At 39.4% G+C, this 13,736-nt stretch overlaps 1 protein-coding gene across 2 annotated transcripts in view; it reads right to left on the reverse strand.

Annotated features, from left to right (window-relative positions):
- Positions 1 to 2,403: 2,403 nt before the first annotated feature.
- Positions 2,404 to 13,736, reverse strand: part of taf2 (TAF2 RNA polymerase II, TATA box binding protein (TBP)-associated factor) — a 30,550-nt gene continuing 19,217 nt past the window's right edge. For both annotated transcript variants that reach the window (XM_035432204.1, XM_035432197.1), the window contains 7 exons: positions 11,452 to 11,591; positions 8,936 to 9,005; positions 8,075 to 8,184; positions 5,846 to 6,075; positions 5,036 to 5,194; positions 4,213 to 4,315; positions 2,404 to 3,624 (listed from right to left, as the gene is read on the reverse strand). In XM_035432204.1, the coding sequence (XP_035288095.1) occupies positions 3,338 to 3,624; positions 4,213 to 4,315; positions 5,036 to 5,194; positions 5,846 to 6,075; positions 8,075 to 8,184; positions 8,936 to 9,005; positions 11,452 to 11,591 (1,099 nt within the window). In that variant the 3' untranslated portion in view covers positions 2,404 to 3,337. The remainder of the gene's footprint in view (positions 3,625 to 4,212; positions 4,316 to 5,035; positions 5,195 to 5,845; positions 6,076 to 8,074; positions 8,185 to 8,935; positions 9,006 to 11,451; positions 11,592 to 13,736) is intronic.

Below are 13,736 nucleotides of genomic sequence, written 5' to 3' on the forward strand. Positions count from 1 at the left end.
GTGATGTCTGGGTCTTAGAATTAAGGCAGTCATTTAATGCAAAGGATTTGCAACCAGGTACTAAATATAACTATTTCAGATTATGCTAAATTGTCCCATTACTTTAACTCTGCTAAAATGGGAGGACTGTGTATAAAAAGGGCTGTAATTCCTACAAGGATCACTTGATTTGGATGCAAATACTCTCACATTAAAGCGTACAGATTGCACTTTAGCCTCATATTCATTGCTTCATTTAAGATCCAGTGTGCTGGAGTACAGAGCCAAACAGCAACAAAAATACTGTCTGAAAGGTGAAGAACTGGCAAGTAAATAACTTTTCGCCCTGTACTCTGAGTTACCAATGTAACAAAATGTATTCCTACCACTTTACAATAAGTGCATCATAAGCTTGTAAACCAAACTATAATATGCATTATCACTTGTACTTTGACATATGCTTTAACATATAAACTTATATGTAGGGTATCAGACCCAGCTTTAGATGCCATATGTATGTATATTCAAGTATGAATATATATACCCCATGGTGTGGGAGAATACAGTGAAAGATGAATTGTCAGGCAGTGATGATCATACATCCCCAGTCACTCTCTTTAGTTTTCTAGTTCCAAGAGTAATCACCATTCGCCTTCTCACACACAAAATAAAGGGTTTGAGTACCAATGCAAAATTCCTTTCCTATAGTACATAGCTTAGTACATTGGCATTGCACATTTTCCCTAAAACACCTGTTCATCATGTTGAGGCAAAAGAACATTGAAGTGGCTTGCTTTGGTGATCTGGAAATTGCCCAGTCCATTCATTTCAACCAGGACTTTGCCTCTCATCATTGCCACCACTCATTTCACCCTAGTGTTGCTATTATAAAAGCAAAGTTAACTGGTTGACTACTCCCCATGCTACCAACACTGAAAGTAGGAACACCTATGGGCACAATATGTTGAAATGTGATCGAAAGCAGGACAAATTATTCCTGGCATCAGAACAGTGCAAACCTGGCCAGGATAATTCCCAGCAGCCCTTCAGCCTGACATGAACCAGATTGTTCCCTGCTGAACTCCTGTAACATGTCTTCATACATTACTACCAGTTTTATTCACTGTGTCATACACATCTGCTGCTTTTAAGCATTACACTGTCAAGACATTCCACATAAGTGAATGTGTGCATTCTGACTGATAATCTGTGCTACATGATAGCCAAGCTCAAAGTCTGCTTCAGAAGCAAGATTTATATACAGTACATAAATACATTCAGTAGAGTACAAAGTACAATTTTAATAAAATTGCACTTTACTTAATGATACAAATTTACAATAAAATTTTTAATTTTTTAATTTTTTACATTTTGCTCTCCCAAATTTGTAATTAGCAATTACGCTCTAGTGCAGCATGTTATTAATTTCCATGCATCAATAACCTGACCCTGGTCAGCATAAGCCAAACCCATCCCTGACTGGACAAAGACAACTGTTTCCCACCAGTGCAGACTTACCAACAGCCCAGGCTCAAACTGGCAATGTCTAGGCTATAGGGTCCAGCTCTGGATCATCTCAAGAGTCTTTACTGGCTGAGATAAAATTAAATTAAGTTGTTCTTAACTATACTGAATACTGAAGTGGTAAACTGATGATGGCTTGTAAAAGGTAGAAAGGAGTTGTATAAACAAGTGACCTCCAACAAAAACTAGCAACGGTAGATGCTGTTTCAAGTGGCCTCCAAGCTTCAAGGTTGAATGAGTTTTTGGCCACTGAACACATCTTGAGGTTTTGGGCTTCAATAAGAATTAGCCAGCATATCCAGGGGCCTTTAAACTCAGTGGTATTGCAGGTGCAACCTACATGCGGACCCCTGGCTCTTCTGATGGTGATGAACCATGTGGTCTCCATGCCGCAGCAGTAAAACGTATTCCAAGAAAGTATCAGCAAACCTGCAAAGCATGGTCAGAGCAGACACTGCCAAGGCTGCTGGTCTAAGCTCTGCCCACTTTAATTTGTAAGGTAATTCCTGGTTTAGGAGTTCAGCATGAGCTTTAGTTTTTCAAAGGAAGATAAAAGGGGCTCTTTCTAATTCTGTTAATTATGAAGACATACAACTAACTTTTTATGCTGTCCCCCTCTTCTCCCTAATTTGGAACGTGCAATTGTATTCATCAGCACTCAAACCTGAGCTATCAATTCGGAAGAGCAGAGACAAGCATGAGCTCTTCCAAAGCACATAATGGCAGGCCCCACTTCTCATGCCACTGTTTGCAATCTCGCAAAGACATTAGTCAGAAGAAGCCACTTCATGCACAGGGGGACCGGTGGGCACCCAGCCAACCAGCAGGGGTTACTGGCCTGTGATGACACTGTCAGCCATGGTAAAGTACTAAAGTAATGAAAATACACCTCTCACAAAATAATCTATAAAACACTTTATTAATCAGGAATACATAAAAGATATATTCATGGCAAAATACACAAAAATACGTTAAATTGCCATGTTTAATGTGGCTATTATTCTATCATGACAGTAAAATGGGAAATACAAAAAAAAAAAATCTACTCAATAAAGAAATAACAGCAACCAAGCGAGCCTGTTAACAATGTTAACGACAATGCTAAAAACAGAAAAAAGTTATATACGTGGGACAAAATCAAGCATGGTTGGAAACTCACAAAATACATAATGTGTTAAGGCTCGAGTGGAAATTGTACAGTATGTTTGTGTGCTATATCAATCAGCCCAGCCTATGACCGAAATCATCTTGGATGTACAGAAAAATAAAGTTAACAATATAGCAATAGTCTTAAGTTCAAGGCCTGAACATAAAATATAACTGAATGCATATATTACAATACAATTTAGGTCCATTACACTGACAGAAACTTCAGATTTCAGATTTAAAAACATGAATACAACAACCATAATATTTGGGAATTTTACAGAGTGATGTGGACAGAGGCCAAGATGATCAACATTTTTCTTGTGGACGCTACTTTTCATTTTCCTTCACCCTTAAAATGTAAGCCCTCAATTTAGTTGGCTTACTGCAATTACTCTGGCCTTATGAAAGCCCAGAGAAACCAGTGATGCTGATATTCAAAAGAGTGTGATTAGACCAATGCCAAAAATTGTATAACAAAAAAACTCTAAATTGTCATTTATCAACCAAGATGGCAGTTAAGCCTTAGTGGTCCATGGTGCTGCATGATGTGGGACCAAATGGCCCTAAATTTGAGGATACATGGCGGGAAAAGGCCATCTTTCAGCGGCTGGGAAAGAGAGGGCTTTGGGAAGCGGTCAAGGGGCACAGCAAGGTGTTTGAGGGTGATGTTTGGTACTCTTGGGCCTCAGTCGGAGAGGGAGGGTGAGCGTAGGGACCGGCCACTAGCGGGGCTGTTGATTGCTCCGTGGGTGTCCCTATCCTTGTCCTTGTCCTTGTCCTTGCTGTCATGCTTATGCTTGTGCTTATGCTTGTGCTTATGTTTCTTCTTCTTCTTCTTGTGTTCATGATGGTGGTGGTGATGGTGGTGGTGGTCACTGTGCTTGGAGGAAGAATTACTCTCCTTGCTGAATACTGGCAGGGGTGTCGCTGGCATGGATAGAATAGCCTGCTCCAGAGATGGCGGTTCTTTACCTGGGGAGAGAGGGGTTACAGAGAGAACAGGGTTGGCACTGAAACATTCAACAACATTGCTTGCTCTAGACAGACAAGTCATGCACACTTGTTACTGAACACCGATTTTGTGTCCTCTCAGACCCGGGTCAAATACTTAAATCTTAAACTCATTAGAGATTGGTGAAATTCCCGCAAAATACAGTTTTAAAATAAACTATCTGTTTTCACAAATTTTCAAAACAAAATTATTATTTCATGATTGCACCTTTTTGTGAGGACCACATTCTATTTATTTTTTGTATTTCGCAACAGATAAAGTAAACATACAGCTGAGTACCCAATAACATGTAGCAAAACCTCTTACCCCCCCTATCCTTACTCAAAAAACCGCTTCATTGAAAATGTTTCAATATAAACATTAGGAACGTTTTTTTTTTAAATTTCACTGGTATCTAAAAAGTGGTAGTATTTCAAACATGCAAGAGGTCTGTTGCTTATATGTAGAGAGAAGATGGAGCAATCACAATTGCATCATCCCAGGTATTGTACTGAAGGTCTTTATGACCTGGTATGGCCAGACTAGCATACTGAAGTGAAGATGGATACCTGGTGTAGATGGTCTCTCCAGCATGTTGAGATGGTGATAAATGAAGGCTTGGCTGTCATGAACTGTGTCCATGTCAATATCTTCCTCCTCTTGCGGATTGAACTGCAAACACGTAAGTCAATGTGTGAATTTCGTTGCAGCTTCTGCTTAAAAATACAGGAGTCATTACACTTTAATAGCATCTTCGGTAGACTTGAAACATTGGCATAAGATTGACCTCAAACAATATGCAAATAAGATATATCCAATATGCCCATTTGGGCTCCATCATGGAATTGCTGACATGCTGTATTATCAAACACAAAACTCCAGTAAATATAAAACCAAAAGGAACGGAATATTTTTTATAATGAAATTTCATTCTCAAACTCCACAAACCCATTTAAAACACTTAATGCTGAACGCAAACATTCACTATAGTTAATCTTGTTCTGTACAGGAGAAATAATTAGGTAAATTCTGTTAACAATGCATCACTTTGAAAAAAGCTGAAAAAAGATCACAGTCAATCATCAGGTGTGTCTCCACAGACAGAACAGTGTGGTGTAAACACAGATTTTCTATAAACTCTCCAGATGGCCAACACTACAAAGTTAACATTGAAAGTTCAGTTGCTAACTCTCAAAGTGTTCCCATTTTTGGCTCATTACAAATAAAATGGACATATGTGGCTGAAGCCTGATCGTCTAAAGCTAGTATTCAAAGACTTCCTACAAATAGGAAAGTAAAAATGGCAGGACGAACACTGGAGCTGACCATCTGGTTTGCATATAGATACATTGGTGTAAAACGGTGAACGCATCTCCACCAGCAGCATCTCACTCTGATCTGCAGTTTGTCTCTTCTGCGGCCCTCGTCCTGCAGTACCTGTCCAGGCTCTGGTGGGGACCCCAGGGGGGTTTCCGCCTTCCTCTTCGACCCCTGTGGGGGCGGAGCCGTAGCACTTGGGGGCGGCTCAATTGCCATGTGCTCCTCCTCTATCTGCAAACAGCATGCCGCCCATTTCAGAACCACACCCCTGTTCACAACCGCACGTTCCTTGCCCATCAGTACAGCTCAGGATCCGGCTTATTTAAGCAGGAAATGATGTCTCACACACACACTTATACTCATGCACGCACGAATGCACACACACACATGCACACACAAATGCACACACATACGCACTCATTCACACACACAGCCACGTGGCATCTGCCACTGCTAACGTAACTGCTGGCTTGTGCCTTTTGTGGAGCTCAATCAGCTTTCATTATGATCAAAGCTGCATGCAGAGCCATGGATTTGGCTTGGAACACAATGTACCCACTAATACTGCCCCTCTGACTTAGGTGTGTGTGGTCTTCATGCATTACAGCAAAACTCTGCTGCCTCAGACAGTCCTCAAGATTTAGTATGTGGGCACCATAAGCAACACTGGATAAGGACGTCAGTTTAAAAGGCATCAAGGCAAGCTTTGAGAAAATGAAATCCAGAAAATAAATCTGTCCATAATGCTTTTTTTTGGTATGCATTCATGCGTGTGCTTGATATAGTACTTCATTGATTAGTCTTGTGCGTTAGACATGAGGCATGTAATTACCAGTTTTCCAGTGACAGGCTCTGGACATGTGCGTGCGAAAATGTGCTTACACTGCTTGGGAAGCCCATGGCAGGGGTGTGGAAGTTTGCCGGTGTGCCCGTCTCCACGGCGCCAGCGCCTGCTTCAGGTTTTATGGTGGGGTTGAGGACAGCCTTCTTCTCCTTGAGGTTGAGCACCAAGCCCAGCTCGGGCAGGGGGAGGCAGGAGGGCCGGGTGAGGCCGAACAGGGTGTAGTACAGGTTTACCGCATCACAGCGCAGCCGCCAGTCATGAGAGGTACCTGCCAGATACGTCCCTCCAGATAATTACCTCAGAGGCACCTTTAAGTAGTTTTTTTTGTTTAAAAGAGGGCCAAAATGTTGACATTTAGTTCCGAATAAGCTGGGCAGTTATTGTTTTGTTTAAAAGCAGGCCAAAATGTTTATATCTACTTAAATATTATGTTATCAACAGCACATTATTTTGTTGAAAAAAAAATGTTTATGTTTACGTCTGAATTCCGTTATTTTGTTAAAACTAATTATTAGCATGGCCATAATGTTAATATTTTTACATATGTTTTGCAATAAGACATGCTTTAGAAACAAGATGTTTTCCGGTTGGTTTAAATATATATATTTTTTAAGTCATTGAAGTATGTTTTAATACTGATTTATGACATTCAACTTATGTCAGTAATTTGGTGATAATATTATATATCCTGAAAGCTTTGAACAAAATAATGCTACTAAGAAATTCTAATATTGGCATATGCCTAATCAGAAAGCACCTATGCTAGGTTTACCTATGCTACAGTAATGGAACATAACTACACAGTAAATAAAACCACTAGTTTTCCTGAAAAAATGTACAACGCTGAGTGAATGTTTTATGAATGCAAAGTCAGGTGAGTTAGTCTTTGGAGAAAGCGTCTGAATCGTTAGTTTGAAACGTTAAAATCATCTCATGTTTGTAAATTATGAGCAGAGTAATAAAGAAATTACAGATGCTTTTAAATTCTTTCAATCTTAAATGTATCATAATTAAATGCTATACAGGAATGTCCTGAAGTAATCATTATATGGGATCTGATGGAGGAAGTATTTTCTTTCTTACCGTAACAATCCCCTTAGAAATCCCTAAGAGAACTTTGAAAAATGACGAGTTCAAGGAACAGATATGAGTGTTTCTTTTGACACAAATTCTCTCTGACCAGGCATATGCAGCACAGCTGTTTCTCTGTCATGGCTGCAGTGGTTCAGCTAGAGTTGCACAAAAGGCTTTGTTGGAGGTATCGAGCTGACAATCTGACCTCAATAAAACAGCAGTGCGCCTTGTTAATATAAAAACTTGAAAAATGGCCGGTGTGGCCTCAGTTCAAGTTTGTGAGGTGACTTCAAAGTGTGACAATTGAATTTTGAGGATAGAGGGAGGAGAAACAGCAAGGCATTATGAATAGGCTTTCAACTGGAATCACCAAAAAGCTCAATTTAATCGGTTTGGCACTGGATGCATGGTGTGGTTGCCAACAGCCGCCATGGCCATCAAAGTACAGAAGTATACTTGAGACTCCAAATGCATAAAAATTTACACCGCAATAAGAAAGAAACAAATCCTCGCTGTCAGAGCCCGCAAGTGGTCCCACTGCATATATCTTTTCAAATTCTGCCAAATGTGAAAGAACAGATTTTTTCACTTTAAAGAAGTGTATCCTATCCAGTAATGAAAAGCAGGTCATAAACTGCTATTTTTCCCCAGGAAAGGTAACGTTCATGGATTTTTCCAAGTCTTAGGTAGAACTAAGGGCCCCTGGTGGAGGCTAGAGTAAAATGGGTCACAGACAGCACACACATTAGCAAGATCACTGCTCAGGACATATACATATATATGTATAGATAAACTGCATTTACTTCCACAGAGGGAATCTTTGGTAATATCAAACCAAGAAGACAACGGTTTGTTGAGAGAGATGTTTCAACATGAGTTACCGTCTTTCAGTCAGTCTAATTGCTTATTTTTGCAATCCAACTTGAGGAAACTGAAACATGGAATATGGATTGCATTACATAGAAAAAACTTTTTTGAGACGTGTAATACCACTTCTATGCCTGTACTAATAAACATGAATTTTCAGGTGTCTCTCTCTCGGACCTGAATAAAACTTCATGCGTGCAAGTGAAGCCCTGTAATACATATGCTTGTGACTACACAGGCCCATGGGCCTCAAAAACCTAAATAAAACACAGGTGTGAGTCATCCTTTACACACCTAAATTAAAACGGTCAGCCTCTGTAATGTACCTGAGTTCATCAGCTTCCACAACTGGTCTACCAGAGCTTCGCTGCAGAGGGAGGATTCCGTGGCTTTGGTGAAGGGTGGGTTTTTACCCAGCATGCTTAAAATCTTGTGCCTGAAAGGATAATTAGGGGAAGTTTTAGGTTTTAAGGAGCTGGATAAAAACAGGTTTTCTGCCCAGAAATTTCACATAAAGTTTTACATGCAAAGAAAAATGTTCTTTAAGATGTCTACTTGAAGCATATCTGTGAATTGTATTTTTCTTGCGTCCAGTTTTCAGTTTAAAAAATGCGTGGTAATGCTAATAATAATAATGATAGTTGACATGATTAAAAAATGAAAATGGTTTTCAGCTTAATTCATAAAACATGGTATCTCCACTGAGGCCATCTATTATCAACTCCTGTTTCTCCACAACAACGGGTTTTCTCTGTCAGTAACTGCAATTAACAAGCAATAAAGAATTTACTCAGTATTCCATAGCAGCAGTATATTTAAAGCCTCAAACCTCTACAGGTTATAAATGATTACGTAAGTAAAAAAGGGTCTGTTCATTGCTCCATATGAAACAGCAGCTTGACATGCATAAAGGCAAAGACTTCACATAAGCTCATCTGCATCTGCAGTAACATTATGAGCAGGTAATATAAAAAAGCCAATCACTTGGGTCACAGTAAAGAAAATGTTGGAACATTTGAACGGTAATTACTGCCTTGCCAAGAAAAACAGCAGGCTTTGAGCAAGGAGTTCTCTAGAAACAGAATGTGTGTGAATACTGTGGAGGGTATTCTCTGGAAAGAGTCCTACCCTTTCCCTTGGTGTGCGGCCTTAGCTTCCCCACAACACAACACCGTGTGAAAACTGACCTGATGTAGTGCGCTGGGTCATTCTGGACCAGGTTGAGCAGCCACTGCAGTTCCCCAGAACTCCTGTCAACTGCCAATAAACAGCATGTAAAGAGGCACTGCGGGGCTGGCCCTGCTTCACAAAGGATCCTTTCAGACTTGGCTGCAAGCTTGATTAATGAGGTTTATATTAGCAATTCAGAGAAAGTGCTTAAAAGTCCTGACTTTCAGCTCCAACAGTTTCGGCGTCCCAGATTAAGGGAGAAAAGCTAATCTTCACGAAAAAGGTGCCTTTTAAGCTGAAACCAAGTGAAATGAACATTCGGAGCAAAGCTTGTTGCTAATATGAATTCACAGCACTTTTACGCTGTCCCTGTTGTGATGTTAATGCCACTGAAGAGATTCTGTTCTTGTGCTTAAGGTATTTTAACACCTTTAACAGCCCCCTAGTGGCCAGGACGCTGGCGTCCGGAGATAGCTCAATTCAGACATCAGTGCTCCTGCAGCCAAAATATGAGTGGAAACAAGCAACCACCCCCCCCCCCCCCCCCCCACCCAGTCTCAACTGCAACTACTGTGACACATTGAACAATAGTGTTTATCTGGGAGTTCATAAAAAATATTTTTTCACCACCAAAAATTTGTATTTCATCATAGCAAGATAAATCCAACAATAGCCTGAAGGTATGTAGTGTTGAATAGTGTTGAAAAACACTGCTCACTGAATAGCAGAAATAAAACAAGAGGAATTTTTGTGGAATAATACCACGTCATTCTATCAATATCTGTGACTAAATATGGAATAAATATACAATCTTACCATTGATTTTACACATATGTGTATGATGTCCCTATCAAGATTCAGTGATCATTTATTGTTTTGAACAATCTGTTGTCTTGAACAATCTGTCGGGGGGTAATGGCATTTACATTGGCCATGCGCAAAAGTCCACTTGCATTTTACGCCTTTGTAACTTGTTTCAGTGAGTTCTGGTTTGACTGATAAATTTTATTTAGTAGAGGGCAGTAGAAGCTTTCCAACATTGTAGGCCACATTTCCGGAATTTTCTAACAATGATTGAGAGCCGCGAGCAACAGAATTTCATGAGTTTTGACTGCAACATTACACAGTAATAGCCAAGCACTCCTAGGACGTAATCATTTTTTTCCTTTGTTGTTTTGTTTTTTCCTAGTTGTCTATTGCTGCAAAATGTGCCTTTGTTTAAGCTACTGGAAGTTTCAATATGTAACATCCGGGAACCGGTCAGTAATTGGTATGGGGCTATTTTGGTTTTCTTTATCCCGTTAGAAGGCTCCACTGGAATTACCAAAGTAAAAAAAAAAATAAATAAGACATGACATCTTCGAGCAAAACATACATTGTCTAAAGTCAGAATAGGACTTTAGACAATGAATGAATAAGATATTTATTGTATCATTATCTTGATGTTGTAGCTTGTCATGCCTCCTAGTTTGACTATAGGTTAGGTCGGAGTAATGTTTACTGTGTGAACTGGACTTAAAGTCTTCATGGCTATGAATAATTGTACAAAATGACTATTGTACCTTATCGGACCTGTGTTTTGTCATACCTTCAGTATGTACTTATTGTACGGTGCTTTGGATAAAAGTGTCTGCCAAATAAATGTAATGTAATGCAAAGATGTACTGTACATGTGTATAAGCAAAGAATATATCTTGTTAAAATATGCTATTACTTACTATTCTATCAGTAATGGAAGATATACTGATACTGTGCAGACACATACTGGGTCACAAATTTAGATGTCTGAATAACACTTCTTCACAAAGACAATGGCCCAGTTGAAACAGAAATGTGAATGACAGTTCTATAGTAGACTGCATTTGGCCTCCAGGCTGCCAGCTGAATATCTCTGATGTAAAGAGTCTGTTGTCTTAAACAGCAAAAATCAGCTGTTGGTGTGTGCAAACCAGTCAAGTAAAGGAAATGAATGTGGTTCATGAGAATAGGGAGTTATGTCAGTGATAAAATGTGATGAGAGAGCGCATGCACCCTCTCCAAAGAAACTCTCCTAAGTGCAATACTCCAACACTTCCTACAAAATCCAGTGAGCTACTTACACATTTATGGACAGACTACAGATTCTGCATTGTATGTATGGCATTAAACTTAAGGTTCCAGGTGTAATCTTTGCTCCATTTCACTTTGCACTACGTTCATCTATGTTGTCAAAACCCACCCCAACCAACCAAGTTAATTATCAGAAATTTCCTGGCACCAACCAGAGTGCAGAAATCCCATGCCAGAAAAAATTTCAGGGGCTTCAGTGTAGATTGAGCAACTGCAATCAAGGCCAGAATTTTAATGTGGCTCAAGCTGAATTTGTGGAAAATGATTTATTGGCACCCCTAAATTATTCAATAAACTAGGGCGAAAAGTAAATTGAGAATTAAAAAAAGAGAGGAGGAGGAAAATAAATAACAAGAGAAAGCACCGAACAGGCACCTCTAAGCAAGGACAGATGTCAGAAATGTGGCAAGACTGCAGTCGGTACCTCGTGTGTAATCCACGACAGCCTCAAGCGCGGCGATGCGTACGTCCACAAAGTGACCGTACTCCGCATAGGACTTGAACAGCGAAGGGTCACTAGGGATGTGGCCGGTTTTCTGCAGCATACGGATGGCTCTCAGGCAACTGGATGGGGAAAATATGTTTCATGAAAAACAATCAACTGCAGCGTGCCTATAGTATTTAATGCAAAATTTAGTTAATCTTCTGCGGTTTTCTAATATTATTTCAGTTTAAGTGTACAGGGTTCATACACTTTTTCACCAATGATTTTCAATGACTTTTCCATGACTTCTCCACAACCTTTGAATTTCCATGACCAAAACAAATGACTTTATCTCAGCGGGACGATTTAAAATTATTTATTGTAACACTAAGTAAAATTAGGTCTGCATCTGAAACATATGGTGCCTCTCTAAAACAAATAAACACACTTAGATACATTCTTTCATATTTTAATTCGAATAGTTTAACATTTTGTCAATGTCTCAAACAGGGCTCGAAATTGCGACCATTTTGGTCGCATATGCTCCCAAAATTTAATCTGTGCGACTTCGAAATATAATTGGGAGCATTTGTGCAGTGCAAATAATTGTTCTGATGCAACCTTCTTTTCTTTTTTCAGTCGAACGTCTCTTCCTCTGTACATTCGCTAGTTAGTACACTCAGTATGTGCCTTGTGAGCTGACGGTGACCCTTCTAACCAATCGTGAGCTTGACATTCTTACCTTTAATGCTGATTTTAAATAGGTTAATATTAGCCTTCAATCACTCCCTTTTGCAGCACTCCACTGTCACGCGACACAGAGAGCTAATGCGTTTACTTATGTTACCTGAAGACAAAAGTTTATGTTCAATTTATTAGCGTTATCGAAAGCTGAAAAGTTGAAGCGAACGATTACGGCATTTTTTTTTTAAAACATTAACGTAGTGTTTTGTGTAGCGACCCGGTTGAAACAGCTAATTTCTCCGATGCAGTTTACTGGCCGTTGATTTAATTAGCGGTATTAATGTGACGAGAAGCGCTTTGTCGTTTGAATGCATAACACGGAATTCCTTGAAGAGTCGACACATTTTAGGCGTGACAGTTTAACTGTTACTTGTAAACCGTACTGTTATATTGTCGTTTTTTATCAATAAAAAATCTATTGCATATATTGTTGGTGCTCCTTACATTTTGGTGGGTGCTCCTAACTTTTTGAAATTGGGAGCACCAGTGCTACCAAGTAAAAAAGTTAATTTCGAGCCCTGATATATCATTGAAGCTGCACTTCCCTAGCATATTGTTGGCACAGTAGGGCCTACGTTTACTAACTGCTACATTAGCAGAAGCGTGCCTGTTGGGCGTGCCTGTAAACAGACTGAGCCAGACCGAATTAACTTCTCACACCACCAAAATACCGCGAAGGTTACGTGCCAATTTACGTTTTATTAGTATACATACCATTTTTATGATTGGATTAATTAGCAATTGTATTTGATGCAACTTTAGCTATATTTCCATTACTTTTCAAAAAAAAAAATATTTTCCATAACTTTTCCAGGGCCTGGAAATTGCATTTTAAATTTCAATGACTTTTCCAGGTTTTTCATGACCGTACGAACCCTGAGTGTATGTTTTTTATTGGCTCAGACAGTTTTTTGTCTGAAGGCCATTTTAGATATTCACAGAAGGTTCTGATGGCCTGCTGGAAGGCATAGAGCATTTGTGGTTTTGCAGGCTTCAGTTAACTCTAAAGCATCTTGTATAGTGACATTATATTTGCAGTAGGTGTATATATGAACAGATTCATTTTATAGTATTTATTCACAATTAGAAATACAAATAATACAGCTATTATAATATTTAATGTAAAAAAGTTCTTATTCATTGCTGGTACTTCTTTCCTTGAGCAGAATTATCAGATTACATGTATTTTAGGAAACAGTTCCAACTGAAAATATTTAACGTCACTCAATGGGGGAGAGTACCCATGTTCCCTCAGCAGTATGTTCCTCCAAAGAATTTCCCCACCAAACTGGCACCCTATGCTCCCTCAGCCCTATTTTAGCCCTTATTTTAGTGTGTGCATGGAAGTATTATTGCATGTATTTATTTTTTCTTACCATGACAACCCTAATATGTGCGTATGCTGCATGCACACACATTCACACACGCGCGCACACTCAAATACACTTTTAGGAATATTCAAGATTTTTTCTCCCTTACAGACACCTATAGTATTTACAAACTGTTAGCTTTGAAATATCTCGTTTTGTCTGTGCTTGGGT

The sequence above is a fragment of the Anguilla anguilla genome, chromosome 1, assembly GCF_013347855.1.
Source record: "Anguilla anguilla isolate fAngAng1 chromosome 1, fAngAng1.pri, whole genome shotgun sequence".
NCBI lineage: Eukaryota > Metazoa > Chordata > Actinopteri > Anguilliformes > Anguillidae > Anguilla > Anguilla anguilla.